Source organism: Cheilinus undulatus, linkage group 13, assembly GCF_018320785.1.
Source record: "Cheilinus undulatus linkage group 13, ASM1832078v1, whole genome shotgun sequence".
Taxonomy (NCBI): Eukaryota; Metazoa; Chordata; class Actinopteri; order Labriformes; family Labridae; genus Cheilinus; species Cheilinus undulatus.
In genome coordinates this window covers 25,408,477-25,435,389 of record NC_054877.1, presented here as the reverse complement: position 1 = coordinate 25,435,389, position 26,913 = coordinate 25,408,477, and the positions used below count along the sequence as shown (strand labels likewise).

At 42.4% G+C, this 26,913-nt stretch overlaps 1 protein-coding gene and 3 non-coding genes across 4 annotated transcripts; 2 read left to right on the top strand and 2 right to left on the bottom strand.

The window, feature by feature from the left end:
- The first annotated feature begins 4,198 nt into the window (after window positions 1-4,198).
- On the top strand, window positions 4,199-11,902 carry LOC121520351 (angiomotin-like 2a). Its single transcript, XM_041803752.1, has 11 exons — window positions 4,199-4,399; window positions 4,927-5,722; window positions 6,205-6,373; window positions 7,587-7,731; window positions 7,843-7,932; window positions 8,853-9,148; window positions 9,237-9,412; window positions 9,504-9,605; window positions 9,712-9,908; window positions 10,089-10,220; window positions 10,642-11,902. The coding sequence occupies exons 2-11, from the start codon at window positions 4,992-4,994 to the stop codon at window positions 10,725-10,727; spliced, it is 2,124 nt and encodes a 707-aa protein (XP_041659686.1). The 5' UTR covers window positions 4,199-4,399; window positions 4,927-4,991; the 3' UTR covers window positions 10,728-11,902.
- A 7,750-nt stretch (window positions 11,903-19,652) lies between these two features.
- On the bottom strand, window positions 19,653-19,726 carry trnai-aau. Its single transcript has one exon. It is a non-coding gene; the product is annotated as a tRNA-Ile (tRNA).
- A 245-nt stretch (window positions 19,727-19,971) lies between these two features.
- On the top strand, window positions 19,972-20,043 carry trnaw-cca. Its single transcript has one exon. It is a non-coding gene; the product is annotated as a tRNA-Trp (tRNA).
- A 665-nt stretch (window positions 20,044-20,708) lies between these two features.
- Window positions 20,709-20,780, bottom strand: trnap-agg. Its single transcript has one exon. It is a non-coding gene; the product is annotated as a tRNA-Pro (tRNA).
- Window positions 20,781-26,913: the final 6,133 nt, after the last annotated feature.

Genomic DNA, 26,913 nt, shown 5'->3' with positions numbered 1-26,913 from the left:
ACATAAAGGAAATAAACATGTGTATACCAAAACATTTGTAATTGCAACCATTTCTGGGATTTGGGATATAGTGTATTTTCTGGAAAAACTCCAGGGGTGCCAATACTTTTGTCCATGACTGTAGATAAATCAAATTTGTTGCTTTGACTGGGTTTCATTCAGGATAAGTATGAAATGTGGTTATCACTGATTGATATCTTAACCCTTCAGCATAGCAAGACATTTTGGACAATGCTATGCTTCCAACTTTGTGGCAACAGTTCGGGGAATGCTCTTCTCATATTCCAACATGACTGTGGCCCAGTGCACAAAGTAAGGACTATGAAGACATGGTTTGATGAGTCCAGTGTGGCAGAACTTGACTGGCCTGCACAGAGCCCTGACCTGAACCTCATCAAGCACCTTTGCGATGAACTGGAACGAAGATTGCTAGCCAGGCCTTCTTGTCCAACATAAGCGCTTGGACTCATGCAGGCTCTACAGGATTAATGGGCATGAATTCCCACAGAAGAGCTCCAAAATCTTGTGGAAAGCCTTCCAAGAAGAGTTGGAGGTTGTTATAGCTACAAAAGGGGGACCAACTCTATATTTAAGTATTTGAAAATAATGTCATTACAGTTGCTCTTGGTATAATTGTCATGTATCTGAATACTTTGTCCATATAATGTGATTCTATGAATATTTGCCTTTATATGAATTCTACATATGTTCACCTATTTAAAGTATCAACAAAAGAGCAAAAGAGAACATACTTGTGAACAGAAACATATTCAGTAGTTTCTTTGTGCACAGAAATCCCAGTAGAACACTTTAGTGTCACTCCTGAATGCTCCTTGTGGTGACTTTTCTAAATGTCTTCTTCTGCATTCACGTGTTGGCTCTTGGCTCTCCACATCTTTGGAAGCACAATCAGGAAGATGTCAGAGGCAGCCTATACAGACTTTTCTGGAAATGTTCCAGTGCACGTGTTAAAATGTCTTGTTTCCCCCTGTGCATTTCTCCCTTGATTGCCCAGAGGAATGATCAGGTTGTTATGGCTGACATCTCTGCTATTTAAAGGGCTCACAGTAAAAGCCAGGGTCTAAAGTCCTCATTGAAGCAGTTAGATCCACACAGGTAATAAATACCTCCTTCTTGTCTTTTGGCTGGGACAGAAATAAAGCCTGTCATAAACATTTGCTTTCACCCTCAAGGCGGGATGTTTATCTCATCGGGGAAACAAAAATAGACTTGTGTCATACAGTGCTGTAGTTCAGACATGGTATTACAAGTGAAATGACCTAATATGTTGATGGACAGAGGGTTAACAGCCGCACTGACTGTCTGTGTGCCGACACATGTCCTGGTACTGTGTGGAACCTGGTCTCTGCAGGAGTGTGACCCCTGCATGTTTAAGATTTGAGCCTGTCCATCAGCAGGAGGGGTGCCCATGTGTGGCATGCTGCAAGCTCAGTTCTGCACCATGTAGTGTGATGTCGGCTACAAAGAGCCACTGTGTCTGTAGTAATGGGGCACACAGACCTCAGATTCCAGGGGACAGCTGCTACTCACGCACCAACATACATAGTAAAGGTATGCAGCCTTAACACAGTTGCACAGAGATGAAGTTTGCATTTATTTAGAGTTGAAAATTAACTGCACTAACTTGAGTAATTTGTGATTTTAAGTTTATGTGTATTTGTTTTAATTACTTCTTTATACTTGTACATGTACTGCTACTCTTGAAACAGTGCACGTTTTTGTCTGTGAAGGTTTTTAATCATCTATGGTATATCGAACTTTAACCTAAAGGTGGACTGGACATGGTTGAAATTCTTAGAGAAAGAATAGCTTTGGTAACTTTGGTTATCATTTTGAAAACACAGAGATCAGTATCCAGAAAACAAGACAGTAAATTGGCATCAACCCTCCGTCAGTGTATAGAAAAGACTTAATCAGCTTCTGTTTGACCAACTACAACACTCAATATGGTTAGAAATGGTAAGAAAGGTAGAATTTGCATTTCTCTTCCACTCATCTGGGGCAGTAGCAGACCAAGCAAGTCAACCCAAACATCCCTATTCCCAGTGACGTTTTCCAGCTCCTCCAAGGGGATTCTAAGGCATCCCCAGGCCAGATATTTAACCCCTCCTGTGAGTTCTAAGTCTGCATTGGGGCCTTCTCCCAATTGGATCTGAGACCTTCACAGGGACATGACCAGGAGGTAGACTGATCAAATGCTGGAACCCCCTCAGCTGACTCCTTTCAATGTGAGGGAGCAGCAGCTCTCTGGTTGTCCTGCCCCCCTGATCAAGTTAAAGTTTGTGAATGATTCAAGTAAAATGCAAGCACAAATATCAATCAAATGCCATGATACTGCTAAATTTGGCACTTCAAATGAATCTAAACTGGTGCCCAAATGAAGAGCCATTTGGGAGCCGAAAGGTTCTTCTTGATGAGCCAAGCTAAATGATCTGGCTCACTAAAATAAGCCGAAATTCCCATCACTACTGTCAATAAATCAGTTCTTCCTTGGTGTTTGTATACTGAGGAAATGACAAAAATTCACTTAGATATCCAAACTGTGCTAGAACCATAACAAACTTAACTGTGTACTGACTGTAGAATGGTCCCTCGGGTAACTATATTACAAATTAATCATAACACTTAGTTTAATGTGTCTTATAGCAAGGTACATGTTTCGCAAAAGAAAAAATGAAAATTTAAAAACAATGCATTTGTTTACAGAAATAGGTTAGAACACTTGAAATGTAGTTACTGAGTTGGTCCACTGAATTTTCACCAGTGTAATATGTGCCCATAAAGGAAAGAATTTTATTAATTTTTCAGAAAATCCTTTTTGGGCTTTTTATGCCTTTTGGGGGGATGGGATAGTGGACACAGTCAGAAACAGGGGCAAAAAAGAGTGGAATGACATTGAATGAAAGAGCTTCATGAACCCCAGCCACCTGCATGGGGTGCAGCCTAACTACTAGGCAGTTTGCACCCCAATGTATTTATTTCTAACACTACCCAACTAGTAAATGACTTTTTATTGAACAAATATGACTAAATCCTAATTGAAATAAACAGACAATATACCACTTATATACCACTGTTGAAGCAAAATAACAAACCTGAACTTTTTTTAGTTTTATACTTTTACTCTAGGACAGTTTTAGTCATTGGGGGCCTCATGAAAAGACCTGTATAATGCTCTCTCCATTTAAAAAGCAGACATAAGGAGTGAACATCGTATTTTAAAGCATCTCTCTTCAATTGATAAAGACACAGGCACATATGAAATATCCAAATCGGAATTATTAGATTAGATTAGATTAGATTAGATTATACCATTTTACCACAAGGTAACCAACCAATTTATTGTTTTATGGATCCACCGCCCAACTATATTTTGGTTAATATGAGGATGAAAAGTTAAATTCTATTATGATGCCATTTATTTACTCTCTGCCCCTTATTTTCATTTAAATACACATATTTAGTCGTTGAAAGTAATTTTGGATATACTGTATACCTCATATATGACACACACCTACATGTCTATATCTTGAGGCCTCAGGCTGTTTTGCCTGAATTAAACTAACTAAGCTTCTGTACAAGCACTGGACATACAGTTTGATGCGTCTGTTCCTGAGAATATCCTTCTAGGCTTTTCAGTGTCAAACTACCAATATTTTAAGAGCAAAGTAATGTAATGCTTTAAATTTTTTACAGCTAAATTTTATCACCACATCAGTTTAAATGATGTATTTTTGCATACTGAGTATAAGCACTTTTAGATTTGAATGGCTTCCACCTGTTTATAATAGTCCTGAGCAAAATATTGAATATATTTACACAAACTAGGTCTGCTTTGACTGTGATGGTCCAATCTAACAGAATAATCTCAAATTTTGCTTCCAGCACTGAATGAACTTATGGAGCTAAACAGCACAAACCTCTGATGCTGTTATTGTTGGTGTGAAGTCTAGGAGGAGAGCTTTAGCCAGAATAAAAAGAAACACGTCGCCCTGTCCTTTAACATATACATACTTTTTCAAAGCTTAAATCCTTCCTCTCTCTTATATACTGCTTTTGAACTGCTTATTGGTAACCGTAAAGCTCATTGCAGCCTCCCTCCTCCCCCTCCCTCCCGTGTGGTTTTACGCTTTTGATCCCAGAGGGACCTCGCGTTTTACATTCCTGGCATTCCGACCTCAGTCCCTCCTCGGTTACTTATTATCGCCGCCTGCACTCTCCACAATCATTTCACAGCAAGAGAGCGAGGCAGCCCGTCCGGGGGGACGAAGATGAGACACGTTTGACTCGAATAAACTCACGGAAACAGTGGAATAGCTCTGAATTTTTAAACTTCGAGGTCGAGAACAACGTTTGGATACGATGCGAGCGTGAGCTGGTAAGAGGAGCGTCTTTTTCTGCCTTTTTCACGACACGAAGCGAACACAAATATAGATAAAGTAGCTAAACAGTAGCTTTCACTTTTACACGAGGAGATTGTTGATTGTTGGGGGAATGAATAAAGTTGTTAACCGTGATTTGAATCCCAAAACTGTGCTAAAAGAGAAAAGTTATTCTATAATGCGGTTTTGTGCGCTTTTGCTCCCCCGTGAGATTGGAATTTTTGGCGCATGCTGTTTCAGCCTGCTGTGGAAAATGTGTCCACATGTCTGTGTTGTCGCTGTTGGGGAAGTTAAGTCAGGGCTACACTAATTTTATACAAAACCCTCACTAAATCTTGACAGCAGAGATTGAATAGTTAAAAAAAATAAAGATAACATGTTAGCATGGCTTTAAAATTAAGCCGTGTTTGTTATTATGAAGGCCTACATGCCTCTCTTCTACTTGTGACTGTATGATGCCATGCTAAAACTATCACTTGTGTATTTTTGCCCTGTCAAGCTGACGTTTTCCTGCTTTTTCCAGGTTCACAGCTCATTCATATACTTTCTACATAAGAGATCAACTCATCTTTAGAGAAGATACACAGTATGTCGTCCACTGAGGAGCCGTCTGGGACGGTCCTGCACCGACTCATCCAGGAGCAGCTCCGCTATGGAAACCCCACAGACACACGCACCTTACTTGCCATCCAGCAGCAGGCCCTGCGTGGAGGTAGTGGCAGCAACAGTGGACCAAGCAGCGGAGGCGACATGGGCAGGAGCCCACGATCCTCTTTGGAGAGTCTGACCCAGGAGGAGCCCCCTTTCCCTCAGCTCTCTGCAAGACAGGAGCCTCAAGGCCAGGAACACCAGGGGGACTACCACCACTCAGAGAGTGGCTACCAGCTCTACCAGCTGCACGGGGAAGAGCTGCCCACCTACGAGCAGGCCAAGGCACACTCTCAGTTTCTCGCCTCTCACTGGGGAACCACAGGCCCCATCAGGCAGCTCCATGAGGGGACCCTTGTGCATGAGGGGACTTTCCATGAAGAGGCAGATCTGGTGGAGCTAAAGTGCACCCATGTGCGGTCCCTCAGTGAGCAGCGCTTGCAGATATCTTTGGAGAGGAATGATGCTGCTGCTAAGGCCGAGGCCCTTAAAAGCACCTCTCACAGCTACCCTGAGCTCCCTTACTACACACCACAGGGACTCCAGAGCACAGGGCCTAGCCTGGACAAGCGAAGCCCTCCACCGGAGTACTCAACCCCCATCCATGGCCAAGGATTTATCCCTCAGCAGGTCCAGGAACCAATGCAAGCACAGCAGCAGCAGCAGCACAGGTACAAAGACGTGTGGAGGACATGATCATGTGTGTGAAACTACTATGACATTACATCATGTTCTGTGGTGTGGTTGTTGTACGAGAGCCAGCCATGTAATCATCTTCTAGGGCTCATCATTGTGTTTCACATGCGTAAACACATACTTATCAATGCTAGTCACACCGTACTGATTACCTTCTTGACATACTTGGAGCAAAATAGTTCAGCCCTCTAGCTGGTTGCAATGCTTCACATACTGGAACAGGATAGTTTCACATGCTTGTGTTGCCTCAGATGCTTTTACCCAAAGTATGTTCCTCATATAGGCCTTTACATTCTTGACAGCTCCTGGAGTCAGCTTGTCTACAAGCTGGTAGAAAATAGAGTTAGATTCCCCACTCAAACAGCTCCCCACCCAACTGAAGCAAATATTAAATATGAGCATAGGCAGCAACAAGTTCAGACACAAAGATGTGAATTTGCTTTTCCTCCTCTCATAGGTTTATTCAGCCTGGTCAGCCAGCTGAACTCCCCTGTTACAGCACATTCACCAGCCTGCCCCCTGCTGGTCTGGAGGAGCCTAACCAAGTGGAGCTGCTGCTGATGGAGAATGAGAGGCTGAGGCAAGAGCTGGAGTCTCACAGGGAGAAAACCGGACGTATTCAGAAGGTAAGAGGAGGAATCCATGACAGAGAGTCTTGTTGTAGTGCCGTAGTAATCTTTCACAGATGTTACACTGCACCCGTTAAACTCTAGAGTAACGATGGCATTAAAAAAAGTGAATTCAGAGGGAAAGCATCCGAGCCACCTGTCTATGAAACACAACCCCAGTGGACAGTTGTCTCCCCTTCGTCCAAACTCCAGGGACACTCCCTCATATGAGCAGAACAGATGAAATCAGCAGCTGCTACCTTTCATACCACAGAGGTACAGAGGTCACAGCCTGCTACTGTGTTTACACACTCCTTTCATTGTGGAGCTGACCTGGTGGAGGCCAGAGAGTGTGCATGCATGCCTCCACGGAGGCCATAGATTTTCAGCGTAATCTAGGTCTTGTCAGAGAGCAGTCGATTGGGTTGTGACCCGCGCACACAGCTGATGAGGGAGGGGGTGGGGGTCCACAGCAGGTGGTGTGTAAAAAAGTGAAAGGCCACTTTTATCAAACCAAACAGGCCTTTTTTCTTTCTTCATACAACTTTCACTTTTATTCCAGACTTCTTCCAAACACCTAAAATAAGATTTTCCTCTTCAACATGGTGGACACAGCTTCACAGACATTTGACACCTCAGCCAATCTTCGTAAAAACCCACCCACTCTCTGCTGGAGTTATGTCACATGGCCCTTGTCTCAGCCTTAAAGAATGATAATTGCTGGGGTTGGAAAGTTTTTCTCCGTCAGGCCGCAGCCCTGAGTAAACATGCCTGTGTGACTGCTATAATGGTGGGTTTCTCTTTGCCGTTTCCACAACTCCAGGCACAGGCATGCACACCTTCCCTCCACTGGCAGCTCTCCCAGACCTCTGTGTGTGTCTGTGTGAGTCCTTGTACGCATATTCTGAAGCAAGTTGTGTAAATGCACACTCTTGTGCGCTCACACACCTGGAACTAGAGCTATCAGCCCTCAGGAATGTAGATATAAATCAGGCTTACAGGGAGTGGTGCGGGCGCGCATTCCTCCTCAGAGTCATACCACACGCACACTGAGCGTACTGTACACACAAAGCCACATATGTGCCCATATGTTTGTCATGCATAGTGTACATTTAAGTACAGTAACAACAGGAATCTACATTCCAACTTTGAAGTAGGTTAACCAAAACGTTCTCCTTTCTACTTTCTCTTCCTCTTCTCCTCCCCCTTTCTCTCTTTACTTTGTTTTCAGTTGGAGCAGGAGATCCAGCGTATTTCAGAGGCCTATGAGACACTGATGCAGGGCAGCAGTAAGAGGGAAAACCTGGAGCAAACGCTGAGGAAGAGACTGGTGGCTGAGATCAGGAGGCTGCAGGACTTCAACAGAGACCTCAGAGGTATGAACACTGCCATATATTAAAGTATACTGAATAATCCTGCCATGCCATGTGATGGATATTGTAAGCAATTTGCAAAAAAGTCAGTTTTGAATCTTTTTGTCATTACAGAAAACTTGGAAAATGCCAGAACGCATGTGGCAAAAGAAGTCGAAGTAGCTGACCATAACCAGCACATCATGGCAAAGCTCCTTGAACAAAGTAAGTGTTTCACTTTTGTTTGTTTGACGTGTAAAGTAACAAGTATGTCACATAAATAGGAGCACATTTAGCCTGACCTACTTTGTAATGACCACCTTAGATGGGCTTTTAAAACAACTGGCTATATCCAGGTGGAACAGACAAAAAAACAAGACATGATACAAGCTGTAAAAAACAGAAAGTTCAGAGGCATATCTTCCTATAAGTCTGAGGCCTTTTCAAAAACACTAAGCTAAAGCTTTAAATGTTCCCAGTCATGATCCAATTTGACTTCTGCGAGTAAATTACCCCACGTTGATTCCTGAACTGGAAAAAGCTGTTTGGCCAAGCAAGGATTTGTGATCAACACACAAGACTGGATTAGATCTTAATAAAGCATGGGGTCTTTTATTTGTAGCTATGGCATTCTTCATGCAGGAATTTTACTTGCATAACAAGATGTTATTTTGCGACATGGCTTAATAATAGGGAATTCAATCCGTGCTAAAGGAAATGAACGGGCTCTAAATCACAGAGTGGCAGTGGAAGTGGTGGAGCTGAGGCTCCCCCACCTGTTGTTAGTGTGATTTATATTGTCTGTTTAAGGAACTGGACTCAAGCAGAGCGCTGCTGTTTGTATGGCCTTGATGAGGAATGCTCTGTGCTATGTGGGTCAAAGGGATAGGGCGGCCTTCTCCCCCATCCTCCTCCCCCTTCCTCCTCTCAGCATTCCAGAAGTACTTCTCTAAATGAAGAACACTGGCCACCATGTAGTAAATCTGCTGCTTGTTACTGGGGTTACATTCAAAAGGGGTGGGGGTTCTAGAAACTCAAGTATATGTATTACAGAAAGAACTCAGGACTTATAATGCTTTTTCAAACAATTTATCAAGCTCGCAATAACCCATCCTATCTTTTGTTGTTTTGTTTTTTTTTGTCAGATGAGGAGCAGAACTTTGAGAGGGAGCGCATTGAGCGGGAGGTGCAGCGATTGCGCTCCACAACAGAGGAGCAGAGCGCTAGAGCAAAACGACTCGAGGAGGCCCTGGAGGCCGCTCGTGGACGAGGTCGCCAGCTAGAAGAAGAGTTAAGGAGGAAGAGGGCATACGTGGAGAAGGTGGAGAGGCTGCAGAGTGCGCTGGCTCAGCTGCAGTCCACCTGCGAGAAGAGGGAGAGCCTGGAGATGAAGCTGAGGACGCGACTGGAGCAGGAGCTAAGGAGTCTAAGAGCACAACAGGTAAATAACCCAGAAAAGTGTTCTTAAAACAGTTTTTGTCATATCTTTGTTCTATATCATGTGAAAATCCTTTCTTCTTCCATTTCAGAGGCAGTCCCAGCCACCAGGAGTGACTTTGGGCTCGCTACAAGAGCGTTTACGTGAGCGGGAGGAACGAATCTTGGCCCTGGAAGCTGACATGGTGCGCTGGGAGCAGAAGTATCTTGAGGAGAGCACCATGAGGCAGTTTGCAATGGAGGTGGCTGCCACTGCTGCAGCTCAGAGGTAAGGGCCCTTTTTGCACTTGCTTGGAAATACGCACGTGTTTTTTGAGTAGATTTGAATGAGAGTTAATTGAAGTCTTTTGCTTTTGCAGAGATACCACCATCATTAACCACTCACCCTGCCACTCCTCTAACAACAGCTTCAATGAGGAGCTGCCCGTTGCTGACTACAGGAATCAGGAGATGGAGAACAGGTGTGTTCTTTGCATCAAACACTTAAAAATGGAAAAAAACAGTTTATGTCATTTACTTTTGTTTGTTTGCTCACTTGCTTATTTTATATTTTTCCATGTTTCTCAGGATCCGTGCGCTCTATGCGCAGATTTTGGAAAAGGATGCTGTGATCAAGATCCTCAATCAGCGGCTGCATCAGGACCAAGGGAAAAAGGACGAGCAAAGTCATCGGACAAACCTCCTGACTATGGCTGGGGCTCCTCTACGACCTGCCTTCTCCACTCCCTCCATCAGCATTACAACAAACATCACAAAAAGTAGAGGTAAGCTAAGCTTATGACTGCACTTCTTACTTTGCGTGCTCAAAAACTATGCAGTCCATTATTATACACTGCTCTAGATCTAGTGAGATTAGCTACAAAAATATGCAAATATTTTCATAAATAGCTTGAATTGAGCACTCAGCTGAAAGATGCTTACATTATTTCTTGATGTTGTTTCAGGAAAGAGTCTTTCAGACGATCAAACTTTGCCAAATTATCAGTTCTCCGCTCAGTCTGAACCTGGAACGTTAGAGCGGCAGGTGGAGGGAACCAAAGCCAGAGAGGCTGCCAGCACCACTAAGCTCAACAGCGGTGAGTTATCTATCAAATATGCACGAGTGTGTTTGGTTAAGAGGGCCAATAATCCCATAGTGCTCTGGGTGTAAAACTTGAATGATAAATGATAGGCACACATAAAGCACAGAGCAGAGGAGAGCACTTTTCTGTCTGCATAAAGGGAGTTTTGGACCTCAGCTTCATGGATGTTCACATTGATTAACCACGCCGCCTCTAAAGCAGCCAATCAGATAGCATATTTGCAGGTCATGGTTCATAATGTTGGCCTGGAGGAATGTGCATGTGTTAGGAAATAATGTGGATCTGTTGACTGAGCACATTTACAGTGTTTTTAACTGCGGAAAATCTTTGTTAAACTTTAGTCATGCTTGTTGAGGTAAATCTTTCAGCTTTAAAGCATTTATATTCATTTTCTCTCTCCTTTTTTTTCCCGCAGACAAAGCAGCGCCTAAGAAAATGCTATTAAACCCTTTCAGAGGCTTGGATGAGCTGGATTCAGAGGCAGTGGAAATCTTCATTTAAAGAACCAGGAGGTGGATTTTGAAAGAGACAAAACATTATCTGAGAATCTGTGAGGAGTGTGAGTCTTTGAGTGAAGAATGGAGTAAATATTGGATGGAAGAATGTCGTGGAAAGAGGCCAACGCACGAAAAAAAGGACTGTTTTCACATTTAGGGGGAGAGAAAGAGAGCTGTGCTCTGTCTTGATCTTTTTCTCACTGAGCTGGACAGCTGCAGGCGGTCTGTGCAGCCAGGAGAGAGAGAAAAGATGAATCTTCTGAGGTACTCTGACAGTATTGTGGATTGTAACAGGGCAAAATGTTCTCAGAGTGTTCTCATATATATAATTGCTGCTTTATCCCCTCTATTTGAACCCCTTTCCCAATCCATTAAATTAAAAAGCTACATATTTATCTTATCTGGTTTTCACATTCCCCAAATATTATGTTAAGGCCAAGCCCTTTTAGATAAATATTCAGTTAAGTTTATCAATGTGACCTCTCCTTTCTTAAAAACTACAATGTCAAACTGAGTCACCTTTTTCCCATCATCTTATCTGCTTAGAAAGCCTGCCCTCCTTTTAATAACTTAAACAGAGAAGACACATTTGAAACACTGCTGATTTAATGCTCTCACAGTCCATGTTTCTTGAGCTCCAGCAGCTGGTTCTGCAGAAGCTTTAGAGGTGCATGAACGGTGAGATGCAGAATATATATAAAAGACAATTTGGGAGGTGTTGCATCATGGTGTTGATTTCATCATCTGTTGCTTTTTCCTGATAACTTCTCAGAGTATGTTTGCATGTGTGATTCCAGTGAGTGTGTTTCCTGATGTGGTGATTCTGCTGGTTTGGTCACCACTGAGGGGAAAAAAGTTTTAAAAACTACAGCGTGTTGTTTACTGTGAGCTTTTGAACTAACAAACAGGTTAATTATTATTATTATTATTATTATATATTTTATACAGATGTTTGTATTGTTATTGTAGATATATTAGAGCTTTGAGCAGGATGCCAAAGAATTTATGTATGTTTGTTGTAAGTTATGTGCCGACAATCACGGTCATGTCAAGCTGTACACCAACCGAGTGTTGACTTCAAAAACAGACATTTCTGTGAACTTCAACCCATATGAAGGTTTCTACAGTTGAATTCATGCAACATTTCATAAAGCAATAAAATATTCTAATATACGTCAACATGACTCTGTCTTCTTGATACATAGCTGATTATTTTTTTTGGTAAATGTTTTGTATCTTCTTCCTTCCCTCTTCTCTCACATTGTCATTCTATCTCCTCATTCCTGCTCTCATTGCAGCACACAGAAGAGTGCTCTTCATTAATGAATACCAGAGCTGCATTCTTTCGGGTTCAACTTTCTCGGGTGGCCTGCTCTCTTGTTCTCCTCTTGCCATCGAGAGCGTGCTTGACATAGATCACATTCTCACAGGGACACGTAACCCTAGAAGTGACAAAGACAGGTTTCTCCCAGATTAGCCGCTAATACCTTTTGAAATTCCTTTGTGCACCTTTGCTAACGTGTCCTGCATTCCTGCATGCTTTTATTGCCTCCAATTTAGCTCAGACTCAAAGGTGTTTGTGCATTGTTCCAGGCTGTGTCATTGGATATGGCCATGAGTAAATGGAGAGAGCTATACTATCTGTTTTAGGATGGATTTTTTTCTCCCTGTCACACACACAAACACCAACAGATTGACTTTAACTAGACCTTCACAGTGCAGAAGGATAATAATGAATGATACAGTGACATCAGAATCTACTCATGCTCAACAACTCAGTTTTCATTAGTGTGAGGCATGAACTATGGGCATAGAGGACAGGATTTCATTTCTTGTTGACAGCTTAAACACTGAGCTGCAAGGAGTAATAAGTAGAGACTTCATTAACCTGTGAGGTTGAATATAAACACCTCAAAACAACTGGAATGTTTAAATCACATCAGATCTTCAGGAATTAATGTTCATTCATGTTTAAAAATCTACCAAAAATCAGAGTGAAAATTTTAAACCACAGGCTAATCCAATTTGCATGAATTTTACTGCAGTAAAGCATAATGTGACCCAGTAATGTGTACATGTGAATGAGTCTGCAGATGGTGTCATAGGGATCTCCTTGACCTAAATCAGTGCATCAGTGAGCTACTAGACAGTCTATGGCTGTATGTAGAGGCATGATAAGATGCACCTGTATAGAATTTCCCATTGGGGTTCAAATGGATTTTTAGCTGGGGAACCAAAGGGCCAGTCAATGGCATCAATGCCTTCCTCATCCAGGAACTGTCTAAACATTCTGTTCACATGAAGCCAGGCATTGCTTTGCACCATGAGCAATCAAGGTCCCACTGTATGTGGTCTGACATTTGCTCCAAGGCTTTCATCCTAACAGTAGCCAAGGCACCCTTGGCTATGGCATGGTGGTCTGTGTGACCCTCCAAGGATACACCATCACGGACCCACCACCAAACTGGTCTTGCTGGATGACGTTACAGGTACAGTAACATGGTGTCTCCAGACTCCTTCGCACCAGCTGTACGCACAAAATGAATCTGCTCTCATTTATAAAGAGAACAGGGCACCAGTGTCAAACCAGCCAGTTTAGTTGGTGTGTGGCAGATGCCAGTGGAGCTTTATGGTGCTATGCTGAGAGGGTGGTCCCATTAGAGGACGCCAGGTTGATGGTCAAGTCAGAAATATCTTTACAGGTAGCCCACAGGAGGTAATTTCATAGGACTTTGGCACTGCTCCTCCAGACAGCTAGTTGGGCTTTGGAAGAGCTCCTCTTGTTCCCCCTTGCACAAAGGAACAGATATTGGTCCTACTGCTGGGCTGATGCCATTTACAGCGCTCCTCGTTTAACTGCAGGTCTGGTTGTATCTTCTCCATACTCTTGAGGCTCAACCGAGAGGCACAACAAACCTTCTTGCTACTGCATGTATGAATATGCCATCCTGGTGAACCCTGCTCAACCTGATTTGGCTGCAGGTATCATCATGTGCTACCAGAAGTAACAAGGACACTAGCAGAACCCAAAACTGAGGAAGACAAGGCGAGTTTATTTATAGACCACCATTCATAAAGAAAGCAATTTGGAGTACTCTACAGAGCAACTGGACATTAAAAGCACTGACTGACAGCAAAAAACACTCGAAACGGTCTATATTAAACTGAGATAAGATAGTGCCCTAGTGCTCTGAAGTCACTGAGCACAAGGTCTTACTCTCCTGCTGAACACAGATTTAAGGCCCTGTCTAATTGAAATGGATTCTGCTTAACAGTCTACCCCAGAACCTCTTTCTGAAGATTTAGGCTCACAGTTTGCTCCATCTGTGTCAACTTACAGATCACTGGCTGGCAAAGGCTGACAGTAATCTCCTGTATGGACATCCTAAACAGCCAAACTCTTAACAATACAAGTCTGAAAATGTGAAATGTCTTTGGAGAACAGACTCCATCCATGATGTCTTTATTAACTTGAAGGGGTAGTGAGGCTGACAGCCGAATAGGATACCCCCCTATGGAGTCTAGACACTGGTGGTGGTGATGGAGGGAGTAGCATAGGATAAGGAATGAATTTTTGGAGAGCTTGACCCAGACACTGATGGGATGACTTGGCAGTAGTGATGAAGGGATGCAGGATGTCACCGAGAAGCTGGACATCGATGGGATGACTTGGAAGAGCAATGAAGAGATGCGGGATGCATGGAAGAGCTGGATCTGGACACTGATGAGATGTAACGGTGGTGGTCGGGGTGGAGGAGAGTCACAGCGGTGGTACTGAAACAACAGACTGACCGCAAAGGAAAGGAGAACAGATTTTGAAATATGACAGCGGCAGGATGATTGGATCAAGAGAGGTCATGGCAGAAAGGGATTGGCTCAGAATTTATGTGAGTAGACATCCCTACCAGCTGATTACCAGAGCAGAAAAAGAGACACGTGAGTGAGTGATTTTTAATGAATGAAAAGATACGCTGAGCATCATTTCAATGTTTATAGCTGAATTGATACCAAATCAATAGGATACACCAGCCAGTTCAAACATTACAACCCAAAATGGGGGCTTATCACTGTTTATAATTCATACAAAACCAGTTTATCAATCAAACATGAAATGAATTACATTTATGCTCTCAATAAAGGGTTATCAACCAACCTATCAGACTACTAAACATTGAATATTAGTAATCTTATTTCCTCTACTGCCTCTTGTGTCAAATAGCCTGCTTGGTTAATCAACCCAGTCACCTAAGTATCAAAGAAAAGGTGCTACATTTCATTGGCTTGACAGGGTCTGATTTAGATCCTGGTGGAGGATATTGAAGTAATAAAAATCACACATGCTCTCACACATGAATTAAAGCTCCCATACAGTGCCATGAAAGAGTATTTGCCCCCTTGCTGATTCCCGATTTTTTTGCTTATCTACCACACTTAAATGTTTTGGATCATCAAACCAATTTTAATATCTCACAAAGACAATCCAAGTAAAAACAAAATGCAGTTTCTAAATTATAATTTTTTTTATTAAGGGAAAAAAACCCAAACCTATCTGGCCCTGTGTGAACATTAACCCCCTCCATGAGTTAACTGTGATTAACCACAGTTCTTGGAAAGCTGAGTTCAGTTTCACTGGCCACACCCAGGCCTGATTACTGCCAGATTTGTTGAATCAAGAAATCACTTAAATAGAAGCTGTCAGACAAAGTGAAGTAGGCTACAAGATCTCAAAAAGAAACGCATCATACCACGATCCAAAAAAATTCAAGAGCAAATGAGAAATAAAGTGATTGAAATCTATCAGTCTGAAAAAGCTTACAAAGCCATTTCCAAGGCTTTGCGACTTGAGGAAATCACGGTCAGATCCATTATCCACAAATGGAGAAAACTGGGAACACTGGTGAACCTTCCCAGGAGTGGTCGGCCAACCAAAATTACTCCAAGAGCGCAACAATGACTCATCCAGGAGGTCACAAAAGAACCCAGAACAACATACAAAGACCTGCAGGCCTCACTTGCCTCAGTTAAGGTCAGAGTTCTTGACTCAACCATAAGAAAGACACGGCAAAAATGGCATCATGTCAGAGTTCCAAGGCCAAAACCACTGCTGACAAAAAAGAACACAAAGGCTCGTCTCACATTTGCCAAGAAACATCCCGATGATCCCCAAGACTTTTGGAGAAATATTCTGTGGACTGACAAGACAAAAGTTGAACTTTCTGGAAGGTGTGCGGCCCGTTACATCTGGAGTAAAAATAACAGCATTTGATAAAAAGAACATCATGCCAACAGTCAAGCATGGTAGTGGCAGTGTGATGGTCTGGGGCTGCTTTGCTGCTTCAGGACCTGGACCACTTGCTGTGATTGATGGAACAATGATTTCTGCTGTCTACCAGAAAATCCTGAAGGTACATGTCCCGCCATCAGTTCGTGCCCTCAAGCTCAAGCGCCCTTGGGTTATGCAGCAGGACATCGACCCGAAATATCCCAGCAGCATCACTGCAACCATTTCTGCTTGTGAGCATTGGTTAGGGGTGGCCAAATAGTAGTTTTATGCACGACTGCAGGCCTCTGGAGGATCCTACACCTTGAGATTGGTGGGACTCCAGAGGCCCCAACAGCTTCTAATACCTGTTTGCTACTTTGAAATGGCATTTTAGCAGCTGTTCTCTAACTCAGATGAATTTGTCTGGCAGAAACCTTCCCCATCCTTTATCTGCACAACCCCCTCTGTGCTCTGAATCAGCCACAAAATTTCTTTTTCTTTACCATTTTGCTTGAAACCTGTGGCCTGCTTAATAATGTGGAACGACCTTCTCAAGTAGTTTTCCTTGAATTGGGCTAACCTGGCAAACTAATTATCACAGGTGCCTGAGATTGATTTCAGTGATCCAAAGAGCCCTTAGACACAATACCATCCATGAGTTTGATTGAAAAACAAAAAAATGTATGTTTATGACACTAAAATCCAATTTGCATAATAATTTGGAATGCGGTGTATTCTTCTCAAAGTATTTACAGTCACTTTTCTTTGACAGCTTTAAAACTTCATTAACAACTAAGAGAAGTTGGAATGTATCAGACTGTAGTGTGTTTTAATAATCGGATGGGGAATTTTGTTTAAACACCAAGACAAGCCTGGACCTGGATAGAGAGGATATGAGCAGGAGAGATAGTGCGGATGCTTTCGACACAGGAGCTAGTATGGGAAAACACAGAGCAGGAACTGGTGGTATGCGATGCCATCAATCTTATTTATGAACTGAGAGCTCTTATCTGGCGCGCTGACTGACAACATTGTGAAGACTCGCCAACATTCCTCTGTGGATGTGAAAGGCAGCTGACATGTTTCGACTGCGGCTCGTCGCTTCCCAGAATTGATATTATGAAGGAGGATACAACGTAAATAGGAGTCAGGGGTCAAATTCCTCTGCAAAAATTACATTTTCTTCACTTTTTGGAACATTTTCCATCTTCTGTCTCTCTCTCTCTCTCTCTCTCTCTCTCCCTCTGGATTGGTCACATGGGAACTTCGTATTGACCACAAGCACCATGAAAGGAATGGACTTGTTGTGTAAACCATGGAAATGATCTTCTCACACTGTGTGTTTGTGTTCACTGCAAGCTTTCTTGCCCCATCCTAATGTTTACAGTTTAACACCACATTCCTACTAAGCATCAGCCTTTGAAGTTTCAACAAATTTATCAAATATGCTGACAGAAAAAGATTAAATCAAAGAGGGAAGAGGAGACTTTTGAAATACAGGTTAACTAACAATGTAGCCTGATTACATTATGAAGTTTAAACACTTCTTAAAGAAAGACAACTACATTGCACATTAATGTGGACATAAATACCTCATTGTAGAAATTCAGAACACAAAAATAGTAAGTTAAAAAATCACATTCAGGAAGTACAGAGAAGAAAAGAAATCGTCCTTAATGTACGTATGGTGGGCCTGAAGGGCAACAGCAAAAACAGGTTCACTTAATGTTTTTGAGTTTCATTTAATGTTTTTAAATTTCATTTAATGCTTTTTTAAATTTATATGTCTGTGATTCATGAAATATGAATATTTTTTAAATTCAATTTAATTTCTTTTTATTTATTTATACTTTTCTTTACGGTTTTGTGGTTCCTGAAATGAAATGCTTTTGAGATTCAATGACAATTTTCTGCATCGACCTTTAGGCCACCATATTAACGGCCCGAATGTTGTAATTTAGAGATTAATTAGCTTTTCAGCTGAGAAACATTTCTTGAGCTCACAGTCACCTAAACATCATGATTTTTTTATTTGTTTTACATTTTAATAAAGAGTAAAAAGAAATATTAAAGATGCATTATACTACATACAATGAAAAAACAGTCTTGATCAGATCTGCCACAGGTACAGCCGGAAGTAAGACAATTTCTGCTCTGTTTTGTAATATCTGTCTGATAATTTACTTGTTTTTGTCTTACAGTTAAACTTGGGTCCGTGAAAGCTTGTGTCCCAGTGCATATAAGGGATGTTGTGGAAAGCCCATCAAAAGCCAGTTAGATCAGTCACTGCACAAGCTGAGTCCTAGTGACACCATGTGGTAGATACTTGATATTTATGATGGTAGGAGCACCAGAAATGTCACCAATACAATATAATACAATACAATACAGTATGTTGACAAAGTTTGACCACAATCTATTAGGACATTTTCAGCTGAAATAATTTTCTACTGCAGGCCAAAACTCAAATTTTTCATTATAATAATCTTTTAGTAACTAAAGGGGAATTCGAAGCTGTTTATATCTTTAGTATATCACTTACAGTCTAGCCACACAAATTTCTCTTACTGCACTGACAAGCACACAATGTATGCATATTACTTCCCTTAGAACTTTCTTATGTTGAACTAGTCCGCTATTCATTTACCTTCAACTTTAAGTTTTTTTTTAAAGTATCCACAGACAGTAGTGATTGATGATTCGTGATCACGGCTGAGCACTTCTGGTAAGAGTTGTCATGAAAACCTTTTTTAATCAAATGTGTTATCATTCACTCTTTATGTGAAAACTTAAAACTAAACAAAATACTCTGGCAAAGCTGGACTTCAACATCTTTGCACAAATTTAGACAAGACTGCTGTTTTACCAGGACCTAAAATTAACACCATCTTGTTGTTTTGGATCTTTTATGACTATTTTCATATTATGCCTATATTTGTATCTACCCAAGCCTCCCTCACATCTCCCTGGATGGAGTCCAATTTATTTTTATGGAGGACAGGTTCAGTAGTGTCACCACTCATCATGTGTTACTTTGAATCACTAGAGGGAGCTTTATACCCACACAGATGACACTAATTGAAACACACTCAATCATATTCACTTAATGAAGATTTATCTGTATCTGTAATGCTGGTGGTACTGAATCAAGCATCCTCAAAAGAGCGGTCCCAGGGCCTGAAGTTGGACAAGCAAATAGATCTCCCTTTGGCAAACACAATTCCAGAGGCTGAAATGGACCGTTACCTTGTGTATAATAGAAGATGGTCAAGATGTGCATCCAGCAGCCTCCTGCAGATGCTAGTAGAGCTTCAGGCCAGTTCAGATGAGATGGAACTGTTTTTTTTATTAATTTTAAAATATCTTTTTTATTTTAATTTTATTTATTTACTTAATTGTGCAAAAGAAAGAAGATTAAAATAGTACAAAATAATACATGAAACATATTAAATGCACAGGTAGGACAAAAGAAACCCCTAAGGGCTTATAAGAGGGTCCCACACAATATTGCAATATATCTGACATATATTGCCTTTGAAAACATGACAAATCTGTATAAAACTGAGGTGATTTTTTTACCCTCCTGAACTTTGTAAAATATGTTATTTCAATGCAAAATCCCACACACTCTTGTATTCAGTATAGTTAAAAAGAAATAAAATACGATGGCCCGTACGGGGATCGAACCCGCGACCTTGGCGTTATTAGCACCACGCTCTAACCAACTGAGCTAACCGGCCCTACATATGTTTTCCGCACTGATATCTTATTATGAAAGTATCCATCCAGGATGACGTAGGTGGTATTAATGTTGTCGTGGTTACGCATCACTCCTGCGCGCTTCATTAGAGATTCATCCGTTCCTTTCCGGTCGTTACGATGTATGATTATGATACGATGTCATAATGTACTACCAACGTCATTTTGAAATAACGATCATAAGGCATCTTTATTTACAGTATTTGCTTGAGTATTGTGATAACTGGACCTCGTGGCGCAACGGTAGCGCGTCTGACTCCAGATCAGAAGGTTGCGTGTTCAAATCACGTCGGGGTCAAGCATTTTGACCCTTTAGTGTTCTTCAAGTCATTCTTCGTGGCAAACACAGAATGGCCAAATCATCCTAAGTACTTTCTGTAATGTTATTTACCTCCTAAAAATCAGAAGGTTATTCATCCCAAACGGCCTCGTTGAGACCGCTGTCAGCTGTGGTGGTCAGATAATGTAATTTCCAGAGCGAGCACACCACCTGAACCAACTTCTTCCATGAGGACTACATCGCAAATAAATGCATGCACTAAAGAATGATAATAATAAAATTCACATTCAACATGTTGTCTTTCCTTTGTAAGAATCTCTTGTCGCCCACAGGATGTTTAAGTGTCATTGACAGCGTGTAAATTCTCTGAACGTTACCAAGTATGCAAAGGTCACAGTAGCCTATTATTATGCACTGAGATTTTTACTGGAGAGACCAGGATGGTACAGTGCAAGTGAGAGGTCTGTAACTGTAGGAGTTAATACTCTACATCCTGTATTAAGGATTCTTTTGAATCAATTTATCTGCCGACTTCATTCAGTTGGGAGCAAAATCACTTTGGCCTTGTACTGTTACGTCCGTCACCATTATGGATACAATTTGTACAGATACGTCTCTGAAGTGGGGACTAATCTTTAGGGATAGAGACTGACCACAATCTAGACGCCATGCTCACAAAAGTAGGGCTCGTCCGGGATTTGAACCCGGGACCTCTCGCACCCTAAGCGAGAATCATACCCCTAGACCAACGAGCCACACGTGAAGGCCAAGTGTCCAAATGATGAGTAACTTCGCGTGTTCATGTTGTGGTGTTCATAGTTTCTATAACTTTTATATAAATTGTTACCTATACTATGCTTTTATGGCACACCTACGATGCCAGTAGGTCCATTAGACAGTGTATTAACAGTGTTACATACATTGCTGCATGCGTGAAGTAATTCCTCTTTTAAGTTGTCAACAGGGCTGCCAACTTTCCAGAAGAGTTAGGAGTGAGATTTTAGGGAGAACTGCATGCGCAGAGCTTGCCAAATTCTTTTTGGATTGTGCCAGTGCATACAGCTGTTTATTCATTCATTTATTAATTTATTTAGCTTATCTATTTTAAACTACTTTTAATTTAATAATTGAACTAGACAATCATGTCTTTTAGCAGCTAAACCCACCACCACCACCCCTCATCTGAGGACAAATATTAATTCTAGTGAAAAAAATACAATAAAAGAAGTTCTTTTTAATGTTAAAAACTACTTTTATCTCATTTTTAAATTGTTTAACTACACAATTAGTGTGTTTTGTCATCTAAACCCCCCACCACCTTCCTCATCGAAGGACAAATAACTTTATTTTAGTAAATAAATCTAATAATATATGTTTTTTGTTTTTAAAACTATATGTATTGTATTTTCGAATTATTAAACTAGACAATCATTATCTTTCATAATCTAAACCCACCACCACCACCCTCATTTGAGGACAAATTACTTCATTTTAGTGAGAAAATATAGTAACATATACATTTTTTTTATTGTCAAAACTATTACAAACTATTGTATTCTATTTTTTTATTATTATTATTAAACTAGACAATCATTATCTTTCATAATCTAAACCCGCCACCACCACCCTCATCGAAGGACAAATTATTTTAGTGAAAAAAAATGCATGTTTATATGAGTTTTAATTTTTTCTAACTACTTTTATTCTATTTTTTTTTTTTTTTTTTTGATTATTTAACTAGAAAATCATCATCCTTTATAATCTAAACCTGCCACTACCACCCTCACTAGAGGACAAACAATTTTACGCAATGGAGTCTTATGGTATTCTGGCTTTCCCTCATCAAACTCATCAAATACACAATCCAACAAATCCAAAACGCTCTCTCGGACAAATTGTGGCCTGCACATTCACCACGCTATGAAATAATCATGGAATATTAAGAGACGGAGACGTTTTAAAGTTAAATGCAAAGCCGGAACTACACTCCAGACGTGGCTGCTGCACTGTGTCACTCCGCCCAGTGGTTTACTCAAGAAATAGTTCTGAGTATTCGTTTCATGTGTCGTAATGTTTCATAATTACACGTTATTATTCCATAGCGTGGTGAATGTGCAGGTCACAACTTGTCCACGAGAGCGTTTTGGAGTTGTTGGATTGTGTATTTGATGAGTTTGATGAGGGGAAGCCGGAATACCGCAAGACACCATAGCGTTAGCTGAGCAGCTCCTAACTCAGCAGCGCTGATCTAAAAACAGCGGATCTGTCATTCGTTTGCTTTGCTGCTTGATGTTTCAGTTTCAGCTTGTCAGGAACTCCTGTGATGACCTGTGGTGCCAGCAGCTGCTCTGACACAGGGAGGAGAGTCTTGAGTCTCTGTGACATGAGGCGTTGTACAGGGCTGCAGCACATACCTTCTGTGGGCGTGTTTCCAATGAAGGAAAGCCTTGAAGCGGTCCTCATTTGTATGGTCCGCCTTCCTGCAAAGGCTTTTCACCATCTTGACCGCTGACTCAGCTTTGCCATTTACTTTTGGGTGTCTAGGTGAGGCCATAACATGCTCAAAGCCCAACTCCCCTGCAAATGCACGGAGTTCTCTACCTGCGAACTGACTGCCACAGTCAGGTACATAGCATGCAAATTGTGCCTTGCATCGTCAGATTGTGGTTTCAGCCGACAGGCTAGGAAGCAGATCAATCTCCCAGAAGTCTGAATAGTGGTCCACTACAAGCAGGAAGTCCTGTCCTGCATAGCTGAACAAGTCCATGCTCAACAACTACCAGGGATGCGTGGGGAGTGGGTGTGACATCATAGTCTCTTTCTGTTGCTTGTGTGCATACTCATTGCAGACTGAGCACTGTTGCACATAGTCTCTGATCTCCCCTCGATGTTGGGCCAGTAAAGTGTTTTGCGGACATGCCTGTAGCAAGCCTCGTCCCCCATGGTTATAATGTATACGCTTCAACATGTCTGGCCACATAGCTTTGGGAATGATGGCACGCTTGCTCTGGAAAAGCACCCTATTCTGTGCACTTAATTCATGTCTGATGGCCCAGTATTCTCTGATGGCTATCAGGGTGTCCTCTCTATACTCTGGCCATCCCTCCAGAACAACTGCCTTGAGTTTCTGGAGGCTCACATCCTCCTCTGTGTGCTGTCATATCTGTGCAAGGTGCTGGCTGGTGACATTTAGGTAGTCTGACTGCTGAATGGCTGTTCTATCAAGCTGCTCCTCCTGCAGGCTGCATACCATTTCGCACCTGTATGGAGTGTCTGACTTCTGAGGTGGAGTTGTTGCCCTGCTGAGGGTGTCTCTAATGTACATCTCAGGACCTGGCTTGAACACCACCGTGAGGCAATAGTTCTGAAATGAGAGGAGCATGCTTTGAAGGTGTTTTGGCGCACTGAGGAGGGGCTTAGTGAAAATCAACACAGCAGACACGAGTCAGGCTCTTCCGTGACATCACCCCTACCATAGAGATAGTAGTTAAAGTGCTGGCAGGCAAATACAATGCTCAAGCACTCCTTTTCAATCTGTGCATAGTTTTGCTCTTTTTGAGACAGACAACCCGCTGAGCTCCTTTCGCATCAGTGGGGTTGGGCATGTCCAAGACTGCCCTGACCTTGTCAGGGTCAGCTTTGAGACACTCATATGACAGCACGTGGCCACGGAAGCGTACCTCCTTCTCTCGAAACTGCAGCTTCTTTATGCTCAGCCTCAGCTTCATTTACCTGCATTTGTCCATCAGAGCAATGTGGTTAGTGTGATGGTCCTGAACAGTCTCATCATCTGTGTCTCCACAGCCCACAGTGAGTATGTCATCTGCTATTGGCTCAGTCCCCTTCAAGCCAGCAAGGAGCTCATGCTGCTTCCTCTGATAAAGCTCTGGTGCAACAGACATACTAAAAGGGAGCTTCAGCCAGTGCTTCCTACCCCATGAAGTCCAGATTAATGTCATCAGGCTGCTTCCCTCATCCAAGCGGCACTGCAGGAATGCATCACGTGCATCCACCAGGGTAAAGATGTGGGCCTTTAGGAGCTTGTACAGCACATCATCTAAGGCGGGCATGAGATAATGTGAGTCTTTCAGGGCCTGGTTGAGGGGTTTCGGGTTGATGCAAAGTCTTAATTTGTCTGGCTTTTTCACAATGACCAGATAACTTATCCAGTCTGTGGGTGACCATGGTCAGGTGTCCATCCTGTTTGTATTGATCCCGCTGTGCTTTAACAGCCGCCTTAAGGGCCACTGGGACATTCCTGGGGGCGCACTGCACAGGTGTCACAGCGCTATCCAGCACAATGTGGACATCGCTTGGCAGAGACACGATGGCGCCGGTGAACACATCCTGGTAAGCGCTGATGAGGTTCTCTCTGGTTAGACCACCTCTTCAACACTGTTCCATTTTATTCAGCTCTTCAGGAACAGTGAAGTGTATCAGGCCAAGCCTCTCACCCGTTTCACCTGAAGGCAAGGGTTTTTGGCTCGTTTTCACAACCTCAAAGTCCTGTTTGTGTGTCACGCCCCTGATGACACAATGGGTGCTGTACACGTCAACCGAGTTCATCCACTCGCTGTTGTAAAGCTTTCATTTAGTGAAGCTTGGCTGAGGGGGCACACTAGGTGCTAGTCTCATTTTGTCCCTGACACTCATAACATTGCAGGTGGCTGCAGAGTCAAGCTGACAAATCTGGATCCCTTTGTGCAGAGGCAGGTTGTCAAACCACTTTTTACCTCTAGAGTTAACGGCTCCCACATTCATTGCTATGCATACATCCTTCTCATCGTGGTCACTGTTCCCTGGATCCTCCAGTGACAGGTCATCCACAGCATTCAACTGACATGCTTGCTGGCCTCTTTTCATGCACACTTTAGCAAAGTGATTAGCATAGCCAGCATGATTTTCCAAATGCAGGGCACTGGTCCCAGCTGCGCCTGTGTTGTGTGCCACAATATTTGCATTGGCCTACACCCTTCATGCTCTGTGGCTACGAGGGTCTACTGGCTGACTCAGGTGGCCTGTTGATGGGCTTCTGTCCCTGATGCCACCCATCCGTTACATTGACACACTCGCCAAGTCCAGGGCCATCCAGTGACTCTGTTTTTAGCTTATTGTCCATGACTTCAGCAGCACGGCAAATCTTAATAGCGCCCTCCAATGTAAGGTCTTTTTTCTCCAGTAACCGCCTCCTTGCGCCCTCATCAGTTATTCCTAGAACCAGTCTGTCTCTCATCAGTTCGTCTCTTAGAGCTCCATATTCACATGAGGCAGCCTTTTCCCTCAGTCTTGTAACAAAAGCATCCATGAGCTCCCCTTCCTCTTGCTTAAGATTGCCAAAAACATACTTCTCAAAGATGACGTTCTTGGCGGGAGTGAAGTACTGGCCCAGCGCAGCAATTATGACAGTAAAGCCTGATTTACGCAACACTGTTGACGACCATTCAAAGTTCTGCGTCGAGAGAACGTGTCACTCTACAATTCACCGCCATGCCACGGGGGGGGGGGGGGGTATCTTCAGGTCAGAGTAAACGATGGAGACCGAGGTGGAGCGGGTGTATTTGGAGCCGGAGCTCATCGATATCGACGAACAAATTCTTTTGTTGCAAATATTGAAGCGCAGGCGACAGGGAAGACGTTTGCCAAGGTGGTCTGTACAACTGCCGGAAATTACGGTTTGAGCGGACCAATCACAGCCCTTGCGATCCACGTCGCCGCAATGCATGGTTAGGACTTTTTGGAGGTGCACATCAGGCTACGGCGTAGGGGTCTGCATCGACGCAAAGGGCTACTCGTAACTATGCCATTGATGCAACACAGAAGCATAAATCTGGCTTAATGTCTTTCTGTTGGTCCTCTGTAGTTCCAGGTTGTGCTTATAAACATGCGGCATTCATTTCCCATTAGGTTCCTAAGAGTTGCTGCCTGTACCTATTTCTCAGCCTTACTGAGTCCTGTTGCAAGAAGATAGTCCTCAAACTCAGCACGAAAGCTAGCCCATTTGCCGTGCAGGTCTCCCGTCATCTTCATTGGGTCCAAGGGCGGCACATTGGATGCCATCGTGCAAACACAATGCTACAGCTAGCTGGCTAACTTTACAACTAGGAAGCCTCAACCAAAATATAGAAGCACAAGCTGCGTTAGCAGTAGGTGTCAGGCTCACTTGTGGGTCCAAATAAAAATTCTGACACCATGTTAAATGTATAGGTGTGTAAATAAAGGACAGGAGACAGCTTGTCACTCAGCGCCGGTGTATTCAGCAGCTGTGCGTACATTGAACTGCAGGATGTCAACACATGGGCAGGTATATCATCAAAACATAACAGGCCTCGTCCACTAGGGGGGGGGCGTTGACCAATCTATTACAAGACACCGTGCAACAATATGTACGTCCTTTGTTAAAGCCTTATATCAGCCTAATGTCCTCTTATCCTGGTAAACACATTAAATTTTGCGATAGATCGGCTACTATGGTATCCACTGGAAACAAGAAATGACTGGGGTTTCGTCCAATCAGAGAGAAGTACCAGGATCCTACCCTTTCCGGTTTTCTGAAATATATTCGTGCTCTGTGAAATATATTTGTTTTGTGAAATGAATTTATGTTTTGTGAAATGTATTTGTGTTTTGTGAAATGTATTTGTGTTTTGTGAAATATTTTTGTTTTATGAAAAGTCTTTGTGTTTTGTGAGTATTTTTGTGTTTTGTGAAATGTGTTCGTGTTTATATGAACTGTATGTTGCTCTTCAAAATACTAATTCTGTTGACCTTCAGGGCCACCGTTTTGGGAAGTAACGCTATTTCTGACAAAAAAAAATGTTGTTGTTTTTTATCATTTCTGCAAGAAAATAAAATAAATAAATAAATACATAAAAAGATTTATTGTTAACT